General features: G+C 36.3%; 1 protein-coding gene across 5 annotated transcripts in view; it reads left to right on the top strand.

Annotated features, from left to right (window-relative positions):
• ANO4 (anoctamin 4) overlaps window positions 1-18,904 on the top strand; it is a 426,134-nt gene that overhangs the window by 195,423 nt on the left and 211,807 nt on the right. For all 5 annotated transcript variants that reach the window (XM_058741647.1, XM_058741645.1, XM_058741644.1 and 2 more), the window contains one exon: window positions 1,945-2,136. In XM_058741647.1, the coding sequence (XP_058597630.1) occupies window positions 1,945-2,136 (192 nt within the window). The remainder of the gene's footprint in view (window positions 1-1,944; window positions 2,137-18,904) is intronic.

Here is an 18,904-nt window from a genome sequence, read left to right as displayed (position 1 = left end):
ATGGATGATTGAATAAAGAAGATGTGGTGTGTGTGTGTGTGTGTGTGTGTGTGCGCGTGCACACACACACACACACACACACACACAATAGAGTATTACTCGGTGATCAAAAGGGATGAAATCTCGCCATTTTCAACTACATGGGTGGAACTGGAGGGTATTATGCTAAGCAAAATTAGAGAAAGACAAATATATGACTTCACTTATATGAGGACTTTAAGAGACAAAACAGATGAACATAAAGGAAGGGAAACAAAAATAGTATAAAAACAGAGGGGGGGACAAAACATAAGAGACTCTTAAATATGGAGAACAAACAGAGGGTTACTGGAGGGGTTGTGGGAGGGGGATGGGCTAAATGGGTAAGGAGCATTAAGGAATCTACTCCTGAAATCATTGTTGCACTATATGCTAACTAATTTGGATATAAATAAAAAAAATAAAAACAGTAGTAGCAATATTTAAATCAGACAAAATAGATTTTAAAACAAAATCTATAAAAAGATGCAGAGAAGAACACTATATAAATAAAAGCAAAAATAAACTATTGGGACTACATCAAAATAAAAAGTTTCTGTACAGTGAAGGAAATAATCAACAAAACTAAAAGGCAACCTACTTCAGAAGGTATTTGTGAATGACATATCTGATAAAGTGTTAGTATTCCAAGTACATAAAAAACTGATACAACTCAACACCAAAACCCCACAAATAATTCAACTAAAAAATGTACAGAAGACATAAATAGACATTCTGCAAAGAAACAGACACATGAAAAGATGCTCAACATCACTAATCACCAAGGAAATGCAAATCAAAACTAGTGAGATAGCACCTCACGCCTGTCAGAATGGCTAAAATCAACAACACAAGAAATTAGTATTGCCAAGAATACAGAGAAGGGGAAACCCTCTCGTACTGTTGGCGGGAATGCAAATTGGTGCAGCCATTGTGGAAAACAGTATGGGGGTCCTCAAAAAAATTAAGAATAGAACTACTTTAGAACCCAGGAATTGCACTACTGGGTATTTACCCCCAAAATACAAAAACACTAACCCAAAGGGATACATGCACCTTTATAGCAGCATTATTTACAATAGGCAAATTATGGAAGCAGCCCAAGGGTTCATCAATGAATGAATGGATAAAGAAGATGTGGAATACATATATACACATATACATACGTACAGTGGAATATTATTTAGCCATAAAAAAAGAATGAAACCTTGCCATTTGCAACAGCATGAGTGGAGCTAGAGAGTGTAATACTAAGCAAAATAACTCAGGGAAAGAAAAATACCATGTGATTTCACTTATGTGGAATTTAAGAAACAAATGAGCAAAACTAAAAAAAAAAGAGAGACAAAGCAAGAAACAGACTCTTAACTATAGAGAACAAACTGATGGTTACCAGAGGGGAGGTGGGTGGGGGGATAGGTTAAAAAGGTGATGGGAATGAAGTTGTACATTTGTTGTGATGAGCACTGAGTGATGTGTGGAATTGTTGAATCACTATATTGTACATCTGAAACTAATAGAACACTATATGTTAACTCTACTATAATTAAAATATTTTTTAAAAAGAAAGAAAAAAAGTTTCTCAATTTTTATTGAAAATCCAAATAACCCAGCAACAGTTTCTAACCAAATAAATGCATATTTTCCCAGGATTTGGGGCAGAATTTTAATATTTGACTTTTTTGGGTCTCCATTCATAAAGCTTTGTCATGATAACTGAGGATGTCCACTTTTGAATGAAATAATGTTCAGTATATAATGCAATGTGAAAATCAATTGGTATCAAAATTGTAGTGTCATTATCATCCCTTAAGAAGTTGAACCATAGTTACTTATGATGCCTGTATCTCATGCCAGAAAATAATTTGGCATCTTAGCCATTCAGAACTGACTTATTTAATATAATGCTTCTATTTCTCATTCCAGGTTTAAGTTTATCTATTCATGGGGCTGAAAAGCGTTTGCAAATCCATCAACGGCGAAGTGTCGCAAGCCGCCCAGGGTCACGTCGCCTGCCTGTGGTCAGGCATTCCTCACTTCCACCAGGCAGAAGGTCAGTAAAAATGGAGGCAAGCTCTTCTGGAATCACTAATGGGAAAACCAAAGTCTTCCACCCAGGTAAGGCATGGGGAATGCTCAAGACACCCATTTTAGCAGCAACCTAATGCTGTCTGCATTATATCTTGTTACCTAATTATGCCATACTTCCAGTTAAACTTGCCTTTTTAAACAGTTTTGTTGTTTTCCTTGTCTTCTCTTGGTCAGTGGTAAATGTCACCAATACCAATAAGAGAAAGAGCTTGACGTGTCAGAAAAGGTTAACACTACATTCTACCTACAGTGGTAGAATCTAAATAAAAATACAAGTGAGTAAACTTTCAGTTCAAAAAACCATATTGTACAATAAAACAAAAGAGAGATTTGACCACTTTCTTGATAATTTTCTCTATGATACTCCAGGGAAAAAGCCAAGCTAAAAATGCCCACTTTGAATTGTAAGTTATCTGGCTTGCCTTGGCTATATTCTCTGGAGATTAGGAGAGCATACTGGAGCTGTATTAAGTTTCAAGGCTCTGGAAAATGTCTGTATTTCTTTAAAATGTTAAAATGAGTCGATATTAAAATAGGTAATTTCAACTAAAAGGTTTTATTTGCTTGTGTGGATGAGGAGCTCATCTAAGCATTGACTCATTCATTCATTCATTCATTCATTCAGTGAATTTAATGAGTACCTGCTCTATGCCAGGCATTGTTTTGGGTGCTGAGGCAACATTTCTGCCAGTCTGATTTATAGGCACATTGATTGAATTGCGAGGCAGTTCAGAAGTCCTTTAGTATAACTGTTATGTGATCCTTATTCCTCTGTGTTATGTCTTGGCAGGTGGCTACCCAGACTCAACTAAAGCCAAGCCTCCATCTCTAGATATGTCACACCATCTCTCTCTTAACCGATGACCTTGTTTCCTAACCTCACTGAGCTACCCCAGGGCTGTGGGGCATTAATTACTGAGGATTCCTTACTCTCCACCTCCAAATTTATCTCTACTTACCTTCATCAGACTTCTCTTTCCTCTAGTTTTCAGAAAATGAAGGTCTTCCCACTGTCCTTGACTAAGCCTTCACCTGTGGGCTTGGCCACCCCTCTTCTCTTGAACCTCTCTCAGGAGGGTGTGTGCCCTCATTCTCATCTTTTCCCCTGCTTTACTGTTGGCTCTTCCTCCTCAGTCTATGAAGAAGGCTTAAGCTTCTCACATTCTAATGTTTTTATTTGACACTGTCCTTTTCTCTCTACTGCCAGTTTTCCTCCTCCCTTTTAAGCCACGCTTGTAGAAGAATAGTTTTATTTTCTCTTCTCTCTCACTTCTCAGCCACTCTTGAACCTAGTACAATCTGATTTGTAGATCATAGCTGTTCTTGAGTGACCTCCTTAGTGACCTCCTTTTATTGTAGTGTGCTGAATGGCAGACTCTTCTGATACACCAGACTGGGTGCTTCAGATTGCCACTGCTTCCCCACTACACTGTTCCCTGTCTTCCATGATAGCCTTCTTTCTTGGTTCTCCTCCTACCTCCCTGACAGGTAACATGGGTGGTTTCCCAGTCACTAGCATCTCTCTCTTCCCCTTGCTTCCTGTCCTAGTACATTCTTCATATCAAATCCAAAATGATTCATCTCTACTCCTAATAATGCCATTCACCTTGTGGGTCCTACTGATTATGAGGTAAAGTTACAACCTCTGAGCATGTTAAAAACAAATGCCCTTGCTGATATAGTCCTCCTGCCTCTCATCCTTCATTTGTCCTCCCTCTGCCTGAAACTTTATATTCTAGTATATCAGTCCCAGTTCAATCAGAAAAGCAGAACCAGTAGAAGATGGATATTTAGAGGTTTATTTCAAGGAATTGGCTTCCATAATTGGGAAGGTATATAGGCAAGTGTGAAATCCACAGAGCAGGCCATCATGAGTGGCATGCTGTAACTTTTGGGCACAGGTGAAGCTGTTGTCAATACGAGGAATTTCTGCAGAGAGGCCTCAGCTCTGCTTTTGAGATCTTTCAACTGATTGAATCAGTCCTCCCTAGATTATTTAGGATAATCTTTCTTACTGAAAGCAACTGATTATGGACTTTAATTGTATCTACAAAATGTCTTCACAGGAACACCTAGGTTAGTGTTCATTGAGTAACTGGGGACTGTAGTTTACCCAAGTGGTTGCATCTACTAGATCATCACATCTAATCAGACTGACTTGCTTTCAACTCTCCAACATATGATGCTATTTCATGTCTCCCAGCCTTTGTTCATGCTGCTCTCTCTAGGATGCCCTGGTTTTGCTCCTTTGTCTTTTAACATTTTTAAACTACCTGTCTCTCTACCATAAGGTCTTCAAGGGCAGAGATTCTGGCTTATTTATCTTTGTACTTCCAATAAATGTTTGCGGGGGAGGATTGAACTGAACCTTCATTAGCTGTTTTTCAGACTACTACGATAGCTTTTTCTTAATTTTTTTTCCAGCTTTATCGGGGTATCATTGACAAATTTTAATACCTTTATAATTGTTCTACCTGCTTTTCATTGAACAAATATTTATTGAAGGCTCTTAGGTTGCCAGGTACTCTTTAAGTTTTGGGCATACCTCATGGAATGAGGAAGGAGTCTGATAGTTTGAGGAACATTACAGAGACCCCTGAGCCTAGAGTGAGGGGGAAACATCAGCATAGATAGAGACCAGATGGAGCAGGGCCTTGTAGACTATTATAAGGTCCTAGAGCTCTTTGCAAAATGGGAGTTCTTACAGGTTTTTGAGCAGAATAATCCCATTATATGACTTAAATTTTAAGAGGGCTACATTACCTATTGTGTGAGAATACACTACAGATGGAGAGGGTGAAAGGGGAAAGGTCAAATAGGAGGCCACTATAATAGTCAAGTCAAGGGATGATGGTAGCTGTAACTAGGGGTGACAGAAATGGTAGTGAGAATTTGGATTCTGGAAGTATTTTAATGTTGGGTCATCAAGATTTCCCAATGAGTTAGACGTGGATTAAGAGAGAAAGGAGAGCTAAGGATGGCTCCAAGAATTTTGGCCTGAGTAAATTGGGCTGGTATCAACTGAGATGGAGAAGGCTGCAGGGGAAGAAGATTTGGTGAGTTTTAGGGAAGAAGTAGGGCCAAGATTGGAAGTCTGGTTATGGACATGATAATAAGAACTGGCCAGATCATGTGAGTGGTGGAATAAGCATGTCTGGAGTTTGAGAGATTGGTCTGGGAAGGAGATATAAAATCAAATGTTGTTGACATATAAATGGGCTTTAAAGCCATTTAATGAAAAGAGATGACAGAAAGAAGTAAAGATGGAGAAAGGGAGAGAATTAATGGCTGGAATTTGGGTGACCCCAATAATAAAGGTAGGTGAGAACAAAGACCAAGAAAGAATGACTGTAAAGGATGTTGAGAAACTAGAAATTACATGTTTTGGAAGTAAAGAAAGTTAATCAAGAATTGAGGAGTGATTATGTAGTTTAAATGTTGATGAAAATCAAGTAAGATAAGAGCTAAGAGTTGGCCATTGATTTGAGTAAAGTGGAGATCCATGGTGATTTTGATAAGAACAGTTTTGGTGCAGTGGTAGGGATGAACCCCTGAGTTAAGTGTAAGAGAGAATGGAAGGATATGAATTAGATATTGTGAATATGGACAACTTTTTAAAAGCCATTTTTCTGTGAAGGCTAATGAAGAAATAAGGCCCTGGCTAGAGAAGAGGTAAAGTCAAGAGAGCATTTTGTTTTTTTCAAAATAGCATATCTCCAGCAGATAATTTATGATGTTCAGGATAGGGGAGAATTCATGATGTGGGTGTCAGTGAGAGATGAGGGCTATGCACAATAGAATCATGAATAATTTATCTGTGATAACAGATGGGAAGGGAGAGTATGTGTGGCTGTTGGCAGGGTGACGAGGGTCTAAGAGTTGTTTCCTACTGTATCAGTTTTATCTGTAATGTGGGAAGCAAGGTCATTACTGAGAATGAGAATAAAGCCTTGTTCAGAGAGGGAGGGAGAGGGAGATGGTATGATGATGTGTGGAATGGGCAGGGGAAATACGATTGCCAGCCAATCCACATTAAAAGCCCATTTGAGATTCATGGTCATGAAATTAAAGTAGGACAGGTCATCATGGTTGTGTGTTGTTCTTTAACCTTATTTAGAGACATGTGTGAAGACATAGAACAGATGGACAGTTATATTTAGTCAGGGTTGTGATTTTGCCAAGGAATTAAGAAAAGAGAGAGGGTATCAAAGGTGCATAAGAGGGAATGAGAGCAATCAGTTATATGATTCAGGCTTGGTAAGGTGGGGAGTGAGGCCATTAAGGGGATAAGGAACAGTGGAAAGTTGATAGATCAGTTGGTTGGAGGTTTGAGAGGGGTTGGAAGGGTGTCAAGGTTAGGTTAGGAAGAAGAGCTAGAAAGTTAAGAGGTGGTTATGAGAGAGTGGAATGCTTGGCACTGATATTATGGAGGGGGTTGCTGTTATTAGTAATAACAGGGTCTAGACTAGGGTATGAAATGAGTGGCTCTAATAGGGTGGAGGGCAAGAGTATTGGAGGAAAGAATTCTCAGAGACTTGAGAGGCCAGGGTTTGGGAAAGATCACCTATAAAGATACTGAAATGGTCAAGAATTAAATAGTGTTTGGAAGAGTGATAATAAGCCAGGAGTTTACCTCATCAAGAAATGAGGGAGTATGGCCTGGAAGGCAGCAAGTAAATGCAATGAAGAATTGAAGGTTCGTATAACAACCTGAGACTCAAGGCTGGGAATGCTTAGAGAAAAGGAAAGACCAGTGGTCTAAAGGTGGCATTAAGACTCAATGAGGATATTTCCTCCCCTCCAGATTCATTGGTGTGAGGACTGTAGGAGAAAAAGAGTACCATAGGAAAGAGCCACAAGGAAGCAGTGGCCTGTGGAAGAGCCAGACTTTCATAAGAACAAGATAATGAAGGGAACATTCTGAGAAAAGACTGATGATAGGAGGAGAACTATGGAGGGCCCAATGGAAGGGTTTTGGATGTTGGGGAATTGCCTTCCACAACTTTCTTTAATTATTTTTCTGGACCATCGAAAGTTTTCCTCCAAATAAGACCATTAATAATATCCCTCCTCTACTTAATAATCTTTATGGCTGTCCAGAAGAAAGTGCAACCTTGTGAGTCCAGTTTTTCAAGCCCTCTGCAATTTAACCTCTCCCAGTTTTTCTGGCTTATCTTTTGTACTCCATAACCTGTCTTATTCTATTTTAACCATCTACAGCTCTTCACTGTTTCTCAGATAAGCTCATGTCACTTTTTGAAATGCCCCTTTCCCCAGTAAATCTCTGTCCAGCCCTTATCATTACTCAAAATGTAACCCAATACCACATTCTCTCAAAAGTCTTCCTACATCTCACTAGTCAGAATTGACCTCCCACTTTCCAGTACTTCACACAATTTGGAAGCCTTATCAAAGTCAGTATGTTTTTTAGACTTCATAGTTCTCTTGGAATGCAGGAACTGTATTCAATTTATCTTTGTATTCTCCATAATTCAGAGAAGGTTTTACTAAATGATTATTTGCTGTTTGTTGAAATCTATTCCACCCCCTGGGTATAGGTTTGCATTCTGAAGTTACACAGGATAAATCTAAATTCTTTCAAATGATGTTCCTTTAGTTGTTTAAAAACTCATCTTGAGCTATTTGCCAACTGAAACATTTCCTAGTTTCTTCAGTTCTTCCTTCAATGATACGGTGTTAAGATTGTTTACCATTCTACCCACTTCTGCCTCTTTGAATTTACAGTGCCCAGAATTACATAGAATATTTGTTCATCTCTGACCCAGGTAGAGTTGAGTCAGTGTTTACTTGACATCCTATGCTGAAATCAATAAAAATTTAAAGAAGTATTATTTGCTAATGGTGTAATGCCAGTGTGGGATAATTTAGCATATCTCATGTCACTGATATCACCTTAAGAACACATCACTATGTTTATCCATAATTTTATCATAGATATTGAACCCTACTTGCATTGGATAATGGTAGAAAATATAAATAAGGCCAATTCTTTAGCATAGAATTATAATTAAAATTATATTAAATAAGTTATAATTAAAAACCCAAATACATATATTTAAAACTCCTATTCTGCAGGATAGATGTGACTTCAGTTACATCCTTTTATTTTTAGTGTACTTAGCAGTAATGCATCCTAGCTCTCTGTTGAGAGATAATAGAAGAGCTCTCAAACTTATTTCTAGCAAGTCATAGATTTTAGAAGCATCATGGACATTTTAATACCATTGAGGCCTATCAAGTGATTCATCCACTTTTTACACAGTTAATAATCACAATTCTCAAAGTGCTTTCCAAAAGCTCACTCAGACTGGTTGTGAAGTACAAAAAGAAAAAAAACAAGAGAGGCTTGTAGATCTTCTGTGCTATCAGCTCTGAACAATTTCAGTTAATTTATCCCCCTTTGAGTTTATAAGCATTTCTGAGTGCCTACTATATACAAATATGTATTTGGAAGATAACTCCTTGGGACTGGAATGGTGTAGAACTCTATTACACATGGACCTTAGGGAGCTTACACTCATGTTCAAAGAAACAATCAGTCAGGGTTCTTTGGTTATAAACAACTGAAACTATTTAATCCAAGCAAAGAAGGAATTTAAATCTGGAAGATATGGATGGAAAGCCTATAGAAACCAGCCTTGGAAAAGGAACAGAAACCAAGAAATAAATTACATAATTATCTGAAATAAATGAACCCTTACCATCTGTCTTAGTTATTTATAATTTTTATTACCATTTGTCTTAGTTTTCAAGACTTAGGAGAGACAGTCTTATTGGCCATGCACCTTTTCCTTGGTTGAGAGGTGGTGATGAAAGAAAGGATAGGACAGGAGACATCCCCCTTCAGCTTTTATAATAGGACTGTAGGACCCCTTGATTTCTCTTCCCACCTGGGCTACATGTAGTAAGGGAAAGACACTGTCCCAAAAGGAAATAGAGGTGATGTTAGAAAAGAGAAATGCACATAGAAGAATGTCCACTACAGGGACCTGTATGTAACCTGCTGTAATAGAAGCCAAACTGTTTTAAGGGCTGGAACAAAGATAAAAGTAAAGTTATAGGAATATTCTTATTTGGAAAAATCTAAGAAGGATTCACAAGGCATATAATCTACAAATTGGACTTTGAAGGTCAATTAGAATATCAACAGGAGGATAGATGGATGGCCATTCCTATATAGGAAAGAGCATAATAAAAGAGACAGTGCATTATACTGGTTATGAATTCAAGCTTTGTTGTTAGAGATTTTGAACCCAGATATGTTACCTGACAGCTATGCAGACTTGGGCAAATGACTTAATTTCTGTGAATCTCAGGTTTCTCACCAGGATATTAATACCTATTTCATGGCCTTAGGGTTGCCGGATGAAATACAGGACTCATAGCAATTTCAGATAAACAGCAAAACTTTTTGGTGTGTGCCCCAAATATTGCATGGAGTACACTTATAATAAAAAATTACTAGCTGTTATTTGAATTCAAATATAAATGGGCACCCTGTATTTTTATGCACTATATCTGGCAACTCTATGTAGCACTGTTAGGACAAGTTAATAAATTCATTAATGTAAAATGTTCAATATGATTTTTGGCACATAGTAGGTGCTCAGTAATAAATGGTAGTGATCACTTTTGTTCTCACCATCACAGTCACAGTTCAGAAGCCTGAAAATGAATATGTCCCAGAACCCTCTCTTGCTCGGTCACTCTACCATAGAGCAGTTTTCCAGTTAACTCATGCTGGAATGAATATCAGTAAGACAGCTTCTCACTGTGCTGTACTGACACAGGAGCCCTTTACCTCTATCTTGTATTGTGTGGTTTCACTTTCCTTCTGATTGTTTCAGATGTTGTTCTTGTGTGTTGATTTTATTTTGACCTTATCTTTCAGCCACTCATAATTAATGCATGTTATTTTCTATTCCCCTTTATAGGCAAATAATAGAAGTATTAAATGGCACTAGGCTTGGGACTATAATTTAAGGGTCAAGAGTAGAGTAAACTGAAGCATTGATTGCAATCTTTTGAATTTGAAACCATAATGCTTGGTGTGAGTATAGATCACATTATCCCAGTTTAATGATTATGCCATATAAAATAGAATTAGAAGCCTTCTGCAATCTGAAATATTTTTATTGCCTTCCCTTAATCTGTTAGGCCTATCATACTGTCCCAGAGAAATATTATTGATCCCATTATATGTCCTATATTCTCTTTTAGAATTTGTGAAATGATTTTTTTGCTGATACGTTTCATGGTTTTCCAAATAATTTCTAACACAATTTCTTTTATCTTTTAAAACCTGAGCAGCCCTTTATGCATGATTATGTAGACATGGTATCTAAATGCTGGGACAAGTCAATTTCACACGAGAGGAACTTTAGGGTTTTGTTGTTTCCAGTGATCTAGAATGTCTGTAGTTCTGTCTGTATACAGAGGTGTTAAATGTTTGACATAAATCAAATTATAGCTATAATTTATTAAGCACTGTATCATATTCTCAACCTCAAGAACTGTTAAACTGCTTGAATTCCTTATCTCATTTAATTCCCCTAATATTCTCTTGCTGTTATCCTTATTTTATGGCTGGGGCACAGAAAAGGTTAAGTAATTTGTCCAAGAACATACAGCCTGTAAATGGTAGAGGCAAGATTCCAAATCAGGTAGTTTGATTTTGTCATTCAGTGTGTGATGTTACCTTCTTCTTCAAACAACTTGGTGGCTATATATTTCTAGCAAGTTAGCGTAGCAAAGTCTTGGAAAATTTAAATTAAAAGACCTGTAATAGTTAAAACCTTGATGTAAGAAGAACTTACTGAAAAAGGGACCAGTAGGATTCCATTGGAAACTTATCTAAGTGATGCTCTACTTTTTAACTTCTTTTTTGTTGTACTCTGCATTACACTTGTTTTTTTTTATCATCCCCTTTTCTAGTTCCAATATTATAAAACACATAACCATTGCCCTGAGTTTTAGTGATTACTTTCTGGCCCTCATGTCAAGGTCTGGTCTCAAATTAGGGAACAGATTGAACTTAGCATTGCCTTTCATGTTTACCAGGAGCTACAGTGAAAGGGACAGGGAAAGACAAGGAGCAAGTAGGGAGAGATTTAAAAATGGACAGCCAAGAAAGAGTTGTGTCTTTATTTATTATTAAAATTTGTTAATGCAGCTCTGTCAGTGCAGAGCTGAAGCTGGGCTCAAACTCACAAACATGAGATCATGACCTGAGCCAAAATCAATAGTCGGATACTTAACCGACAGCCACCCAGGTGCCCCTAGACTTATATCTTTCTTAAGAAGCCACACTAAGGCTGACTTGTCTCTAGTTCTGCCAAGATGAAAGTCAAGATTCAGCTCATTCCTTAGAGAAAAAAATAAGGAAAAAGCAAATGGATGGCCATTCTTTACAACAATAATAATCATGATACCACTACCTCACACTCGATGATGCTCCATTGTTTCCAAAGGGCTTTCATAAATATTTCTCCTACATCTTGCTAAGTTCTTTTAGCAGTCTATGAGGTGGAATTATCCTGATTTTACTATGGGTCAGGAAATGAAATTTCCTGTCCCAAAGTACAAAATTAATAATTGATGCACCCTGACTAAAACCTATGTCTTGTATTTCTTATGAGTGTGTGTGTGTGTGTGTGTGTGTGTGTGTGTGTGTGTGTGTGTGTGTTTTAAACTGTGCCACTTTTTTCCCCTTAAGGTGAGAATTACTTGAGTGTTAAATTTTGGTGTTTTTCTCATCACCTTATCTGGAAAGAAAAAATTGAGAATTGTGGCCGAAACTTTTTTTACTGAACCTGAGGAACCTGGCTGCTCTCCTTGAGTAGATCTGAAGCTTGGGTGAAATTATGTATTTGTTTTATTTGTGAAATGGATTTTGGGTGTGACTGGAAGATAAGATCTTCCACATGGCTTTGAAATTATGTGGTAAAAAATTTCTAAGAATTACTTTGGACTTCTGTTTTATTTCTCATTGAATTGAAGGTGAATGTGGTATCTTTCAGAACAGTCAGTGGTGGGATTTGGAAATAACACTAATTATCCTTCATTTGAATCTCTTCCTCTTTAAGTGTTTTTTTTTTTGTGATGTGTGATGTGAGTTTAGTAAACAGGGGGTGCTTAGGAAAACAAGCTATTTTGGGCATTGGTATCTGTGTTCCTTGCTCTCATTTGCTGAGTAACAGAATTGTGTTTTCTAAAAATATGTACCAAATTCTTCCCTTAGATATTTGCATTTTTGTTTCCCTTTGCTTAGAGACATATGCACATATTTTGACTTATATGATGCATGTAGAGAGAATTTTCTGAAGTCTTTTCACAACCAGTTGAACACACAAAGTGAATGAAGAAAAGCTACAGAAAAGGCAGCCCCAGGGAAAACAAAATGACTAATTTCTGGAACAAAGATTGTGTTTTGTGCAGTATAAAACTGTATCTTCTGCCTGAGGTTATTTGAAACAATTTTATATTTAAGAAGCTTGGAGAGATTTAAATAATAATTTAACTAAAGATCATACAACTATAACTAGTTACCTGAGCCCATAATTGTGGTAGGTAGTTTATAGTAAGCTTCCATTCTGCTTAATTTCCTAAGTTAGAGGTAAGAGTCATGTACAAGATAGGCAGAATCCTAGCGCTCATGAAGCTTGCTGTCTTGCAAGGCCATACTCTTTCATACGTTCATCTCAAGCCCATCTATAGATTTATCATGCAAGAAAGTAAACAACATAGTAATGCTGAAGGTCTCATGTTTTCTATTCTGCAACCCCTCCTAATCCTAAATACTGTCTTCTCTTCCTCTAAAGAATGCCTGTCATCATAGCAACAGAACTCACCAGCTAGGATATTGCAAGAGCCCCCTGCCCACCCACCAAGAAGCCCTGCCTACAGAACTCACAAATCTTTCCTGCTTTGTAGCTTTGCAGCTCTGGTTTCCAAACTCTCTTTGGAACTAGTGCTAGTGCAAGGATGCATTATAATTTAGGAGATCACAGTCTTGCCAGTCCTGAGAAACATGGAAACAGTTTTGTTGAAAGTCAGCCATTATTGGCTAAAGCACTGGGATTATTATTTCCATTTTAGACCTGAGAAACTTCTACCCGCTATTAGCTAAATGTGATTTTCCAGTCAGGATCCAGTCCAGAATTGAGTCCTTAGAACTACTCAATGTTAAACATTTGAAAGAATATCTTTAGCTAGTGACTGGTATGGGTGAATCAGTCTGTTTATTCCTATTAATACAATGCTGAGCTTTCTTTTGGAAGAGAATAATCTTCCAATATTACTAGATTTATCGTTATGAAACACTAATATGAAAGAGTGTGATCTGTGTGTCTTTTCACAATAGTACTTATGAAGCATCCTCTATTGTAAAGTCTTTTTAGCTTGTGGTACATTAAATAGATTTTGGTAAGCACCATAAATGAAGGTAAGACACGGAGATGGAAAGTTTTTCTAGAGCCCGCGGAATATCCCACATGTGAATCTAGGGTTTCCGACTTCAGATCCTTGAGAAGAACTGAAATAATTTTCTTCCTTCTTAAAAGATACATTTTGAACACTGGCTTGATGCAGGAAAAGTTTGTAAAGAAGACAGAATGTACTGCTCCCTCTCCTTAATACCATTCTTCATCTTAACATTGTCATAGAAACACTGAATTCACTATGAGGAATTGAAAACAAACTCTCAATTACAAAAAAGGGCATTTTTGCAGCCTATTAAATCCAAAAATATTACATATGAGGATTTATTTTAGATATTTATATAAAATTTTGGTATATCACTGCTTCCTATATTGTAAAAATATTGCATTTGACAATTTGTATTAAAAAATGCCTCTCAGGGGGCACCTGGGTGGCTCAGTCGGTTGAGCGTCCGACTTCGCTCAGGTCACGATCTCACAGTCCGTGAGTTCGAGCCCCGCATCAGGCTCTGTGCTGACAGCTCAGAACCTGGAGCCTGCTTCCGATTCTGTGTCTCCCTCTCTCTCTGGCCCTCCCCCCGTTCATGCTCTGTCTCTCTCTGTCTCAAAAATAAATAAAAATGTTAAAAAAAAATTTTAAAAAAATGCCTCTCAGGACAGGAACTACCAATTTTTACTTACAGAATATAAGTAAAATGTAGACAGATGCTCACATCTAGCATCATTAATTATGAGGAAATCACAGAAAATACCATTTGTCCCCTCTGGCCTACTTTACAGAGTCCCCCATTCTTTTGTGTTGCATGGGGAAGGTAAGATTTGACTTGTCATACTTCTCTTTATTTCTCTTTCAATGTGAAATAAATATTCCAAGTCCAAGTTACAGAATTTTTTTAAGGCACTGTTTTTATTTAGCCTATACCCTAAACCTGGAATTGGCCTTCATTTTCTAGAGAAGGAATATGCCATATAAAATTAGATAAAACATAGAAAATAGATACTCACCTGGTGATCTAACACTATGAGCCATATTTGCATATATATATAAATAATTGTCCATAATTTTCAATAGAGCCTCCAAAAATTTCATCTTTTCCATTTTATAAATGAGAAAAATGAGGCTCAAAATAATGACATTAAATAAAATGTCTCAGGGTCACATATAAACGAAATTCAAATCCAGATCAATGTAATATCAGAATCTCCTTTTTTGTACCATTTTGTGCTAATTTGCAAATATAAGATCTGTCTGAATTCGGTTGAACAAGAAATTGAATTTTAAGTCATTTAAAATTATTAAACTATAACAGAACATTATTATATATTATATAATATATTATTAAATGTAACAGAATAACTAAGAATAGTGATTTGATGGGAGGGTGGAGGACAAAGGGAAGTGGCAGTAATATAACTTATATTGTCTTACATCATAGCAGGAAATAATAAGTAATAAATAAAATGGATCAAGAAACAATGGAACACCTACACATAAATAGCCAAAAGAAGTAAAAACAAACTCTTGAGAGAGTACTCAGGGGATAGGTTTGGATTGAGAAAGGGGTAAGTTTGGCAACTCTTGACTTTCATTATAAGCTTTAAGATTTTGGTCCCTCAGCATTTTCTTTATTATTTGACAAAATTTGAGAAGACTTCACAAAAAGTAAATGTATGATCTAGAACATGTCTTTCATAGTTATCTATAGATAACCTGTCAAGATGCCTTAAAATTATGGACGAGGAAAGAAAACTGGGATGTTTTCTTAGTCTGTATCCACTGTTACTAGTAATGTGAAATTGCAGTATAAGAGCATTAATTGAGCAATTAAAATGTTCAAGGCCTTGTTTTAGATTCTCTAGGAGATAAAAGTGAATAAAGTTTGTTATCGGGCCTCCATCATGTTACAGTCTAGTTGAGAGTGCTAGAGATGAAGAAAAAACCTAGATGGGGAGAAATGAGAGCTCACATGTCTGTGTCTACTCTATACTGTGCTAGGTACTTTACCTACCTTATTTTTGATAGAAAAATGTACCACAGCAAAGATAAAATATAGGTAGCCATAAAAGTTCAAAATAGAAATAGTAGAAAGTGGTGTTTGCTTATTAGGATCAAGAAATGTTTTCTGAAGCAGAGTATTTAGGATGGGGCTTAGAAGTAGAAAAGGATTTCTATAGACAGAGATGGAATGGGAGAGGCATTGTCATATTTGCTAACTGAGACTCCTATTTAGAGCTTGGTTTTTTTGGTTCCTTTTGTATGTAAGCATTTAGCTAAATCTGTGTAAGCTAGTTATAAATCTAAAATGAATTTTTAACCTATTGTTTGCCCAGCTGAAGATCTTTTATTAAATGTAAGCACTGCTGTCAAGGTTACTTTTTATTGAAACTACTTTCAACTTTACTCTCACTGCAGAATCATAATTAAGATTTGAGTATAATCAATCAAGTGTGAGAGAATCTCAAGGCAAAATTGGAGATCACATGAATTTTGTGGCTATTTTTGATTTTTAAAATTGTGCATTATGTTCTCCACATCTTTAGGAAAGTTTTCAGCTGCCCTCTTTAATGTAACTTACTGGTTTAGTTTCGTTGGGATTACATTTGGTTTGCATGTCAGTTACTGTCAACAACAATGGGGGTTATATTTTATTTTAAAACTTGATCAGTTTGAAACCATGACATTTTCACCATCTTGCCTCTGAAAAAAGACCTTTGTGTTTTGACTCAAGTCAGAGGCCTCTTTGACTACAGAAGATATGATTCTCAACATTTTAGAGAACACATTGAAGCTATAGGACTAACAATAAATAAATACCAGACATTCAAAGTAGACATAGAATGTTTTGTATTGAAGTAATTTAGTCTTGTTCAGTTGGCAGTATGTGCTAAAGGTGAAGATTGTCACTTTGAACGATTTATTGAAAATGTCCTTGCACAAGTGATCACTTTCTATTTAGGAAAGTTTGCAAAAGCCCTACTTTGTCATGTTGGACTTTAATGAATGACTTTCTGTCAGAAGTTCCAGACCCTTATGTTATTACACTTTATGAAAGTATATTTTTTATTTCTTCTAGAGCAGATGAAGAAAGATACCTTAAATGTTAAGGATTCTAAATGTGATCTTAAGGTTTTCCATGAAGAGAATGCTGCATCCTACAATTTTGAGCTCTTTAACGTATACATTTAAAGAATTGAATTAATTTAGAAAATTTTATATTAAATTATTCCCTTACTGGTTTAACATCTATAGTCTTTAAGACTTGAATCCTGAATTCTAAATATTTAATGTTCTCTACTGACACAATCTGAATTTTTTAATGACTTTAAAATTATAAAAGTATTTTATTATAAAAAAATAGAGAAGATAAAGAATAAAACAAAATATACCCATAATGTTATAGGTGAGATATAACCTGTGTACCCATTTGGACTAATTTCTTTCTGTCTTTTTTTCTAGTTATATAAAAGGGTGTTTTTTTAAATATACTTGAGACAAATCTATTTATCTGTATCTTTGTATTCATTTTCCTCACATTTTAATTTTATCTTAAGCATTAAATGTTCTTTAAAGAGACGTTAATGACCTGAATGCCCCCTTTATATTGCTGCTTCTGTGACTTCTTATACTCCTATACTGTTCTTTAACAAAAAAAAATATTAAAAATTTGTGTAACTTTAGTTATTAAAATTTGTGGCTATTAGTCAAAACTACTTCCATATGAATTTATGAGCTTCTGACCAAGGCAAACAAAGGTAAATAAGTTGGGCTTCTATTGATTAGTCTATTTAGCAAGTCCTTTGCTTTTTAGGTTATGCAGTGGTATTTATCTTGGTCTGAAGTTCTAGAACATGGGACTGTTGGCAAATCCAGTTTTCTTATTTCTGACAGCCTATATTTGTAACTGCTTTGATATAGGGGCTATTAAAGAATGGTAGTTATGAGCATGGATTGGTATTGCATCTTTACAACTTAGTAGCTGTGTGACATTGGGCAAGTTACTTCTCACTGCACCTTCTTTTCAAAGGTAAAGACTAAATGAGATGAACAAACACATAGCCCAGAGCCAGCCTAGAGGCAGTAGTGAATATTCTTGTTTTTTATTTTTTATCATTGTTATTATAAGGTCTTTGGTTATTGAACAGAACAAAGGACTTAGTAGAGGTTGAAAAGCATCAGAACTTCTCCTTATTCACAGTGGCTGAACTTGGTGGAAATAAATCAAATAACCCATTTTAATTCCTGTTTGGAAGCTTAGTCTCAACTTCAGTAAGGCAACCGCATGCATGCATTTAAGAAGTTCACTGTGTCTACAGTGCTTGACAGTCACTGAAATGCATGCTGGTATCACAAAAAATGGACTTGTGGCTTCTCATTATTCATAGCTAGATAGTTCTATACAAATGTCAGTGTTCCTTTGAAACATTATTATGGATGATAATAGTAATGACTTCCAATTTACTGAGCACTGTTTGACAGCTAAGAGCTTTTCATGCATTATCTCATCTAGTCCTCATGGCTATTCTGTGAGATTGTTATTAATATCACCCCTATCTTATAGATGAGGAAACCAAGATTTAGAGAGATGCAGTGTTTCCTAAAAAGAATTTGAATGCTCAGTTGTAGGACTCTAGTATCTGAGCTTATAGCTTGCCTTGTAGCTCTGTGGCCTTTATGTTTCATAACTACCACACAGCCTTAGTCATTCATTCAACCTACATTTGTTGAGGGCCTACTCTGTGCTAAGCACTGTTCTAAGTACCGAGTGATAGCATGCAGATAAAAGTTCCTGCCCTTCTAAAGCTCACCTTCTATTATGTTAAGTTACTTATGTCCTTGTCCCTCCTAGAATGAGTGTCCCTGTGCAATCATGACTATGTCATATTCTTTCTGAGTTTTAGGGACATAACAAATTTATTGAAGGCTAAGAATAATTTCTGGGATTATGAAATAATTATTTTTACAAAAGTATTGGAAGCTAGGGCGTGGCCTACTCTGTTCATCAGGCTATCTTTTCCTTTTAGCACTGGCTTTTAACCCTACCAGACTCCTCAAATTGGAGATGTTATTTGTAATTATTTTAAGAAGGATTTAAAGGTTTGTTAGTAGTAATTAAGCTACTTTTTGATATCTTGGTTTCCTTGACTTCTTTAAATGTTCTATAGGTATGTGGAGCAGCATAAATAACCCTCTTTCTTTAGAACACACCAAAAATGCATCAGGCAAATCTAGTACAAGAGGTTTAATTATTTCATAGAATAAATAAAAGCATTCTGGTATAACTGAAAAATAAGTGATGTAGTAGGGAAGCCCAACTGTGAGGGGGAAAATGATATCT

This window comes from Neofelis nebulosa, chromosome 8, assembly GCF_028018385.1.
Source record: "Neofelis nebulosa isolate mNeoNeb1 chromosome 8, mNeoNeb1.pri, whole genome shotgun sequence".
Classification (NCBI taxonomy): domain Eukaryota; kingdom Metazoa; phylum Chordata; class Mammalia; order Carnivora; family Felidae; genus Neofelis; species Neofelis nebulosa.
The sequence above is the reverse complement of the archived record's forward strand: the minus strand, read 5'-3'. Positions and strand labels throughout refer to the sequence as shown.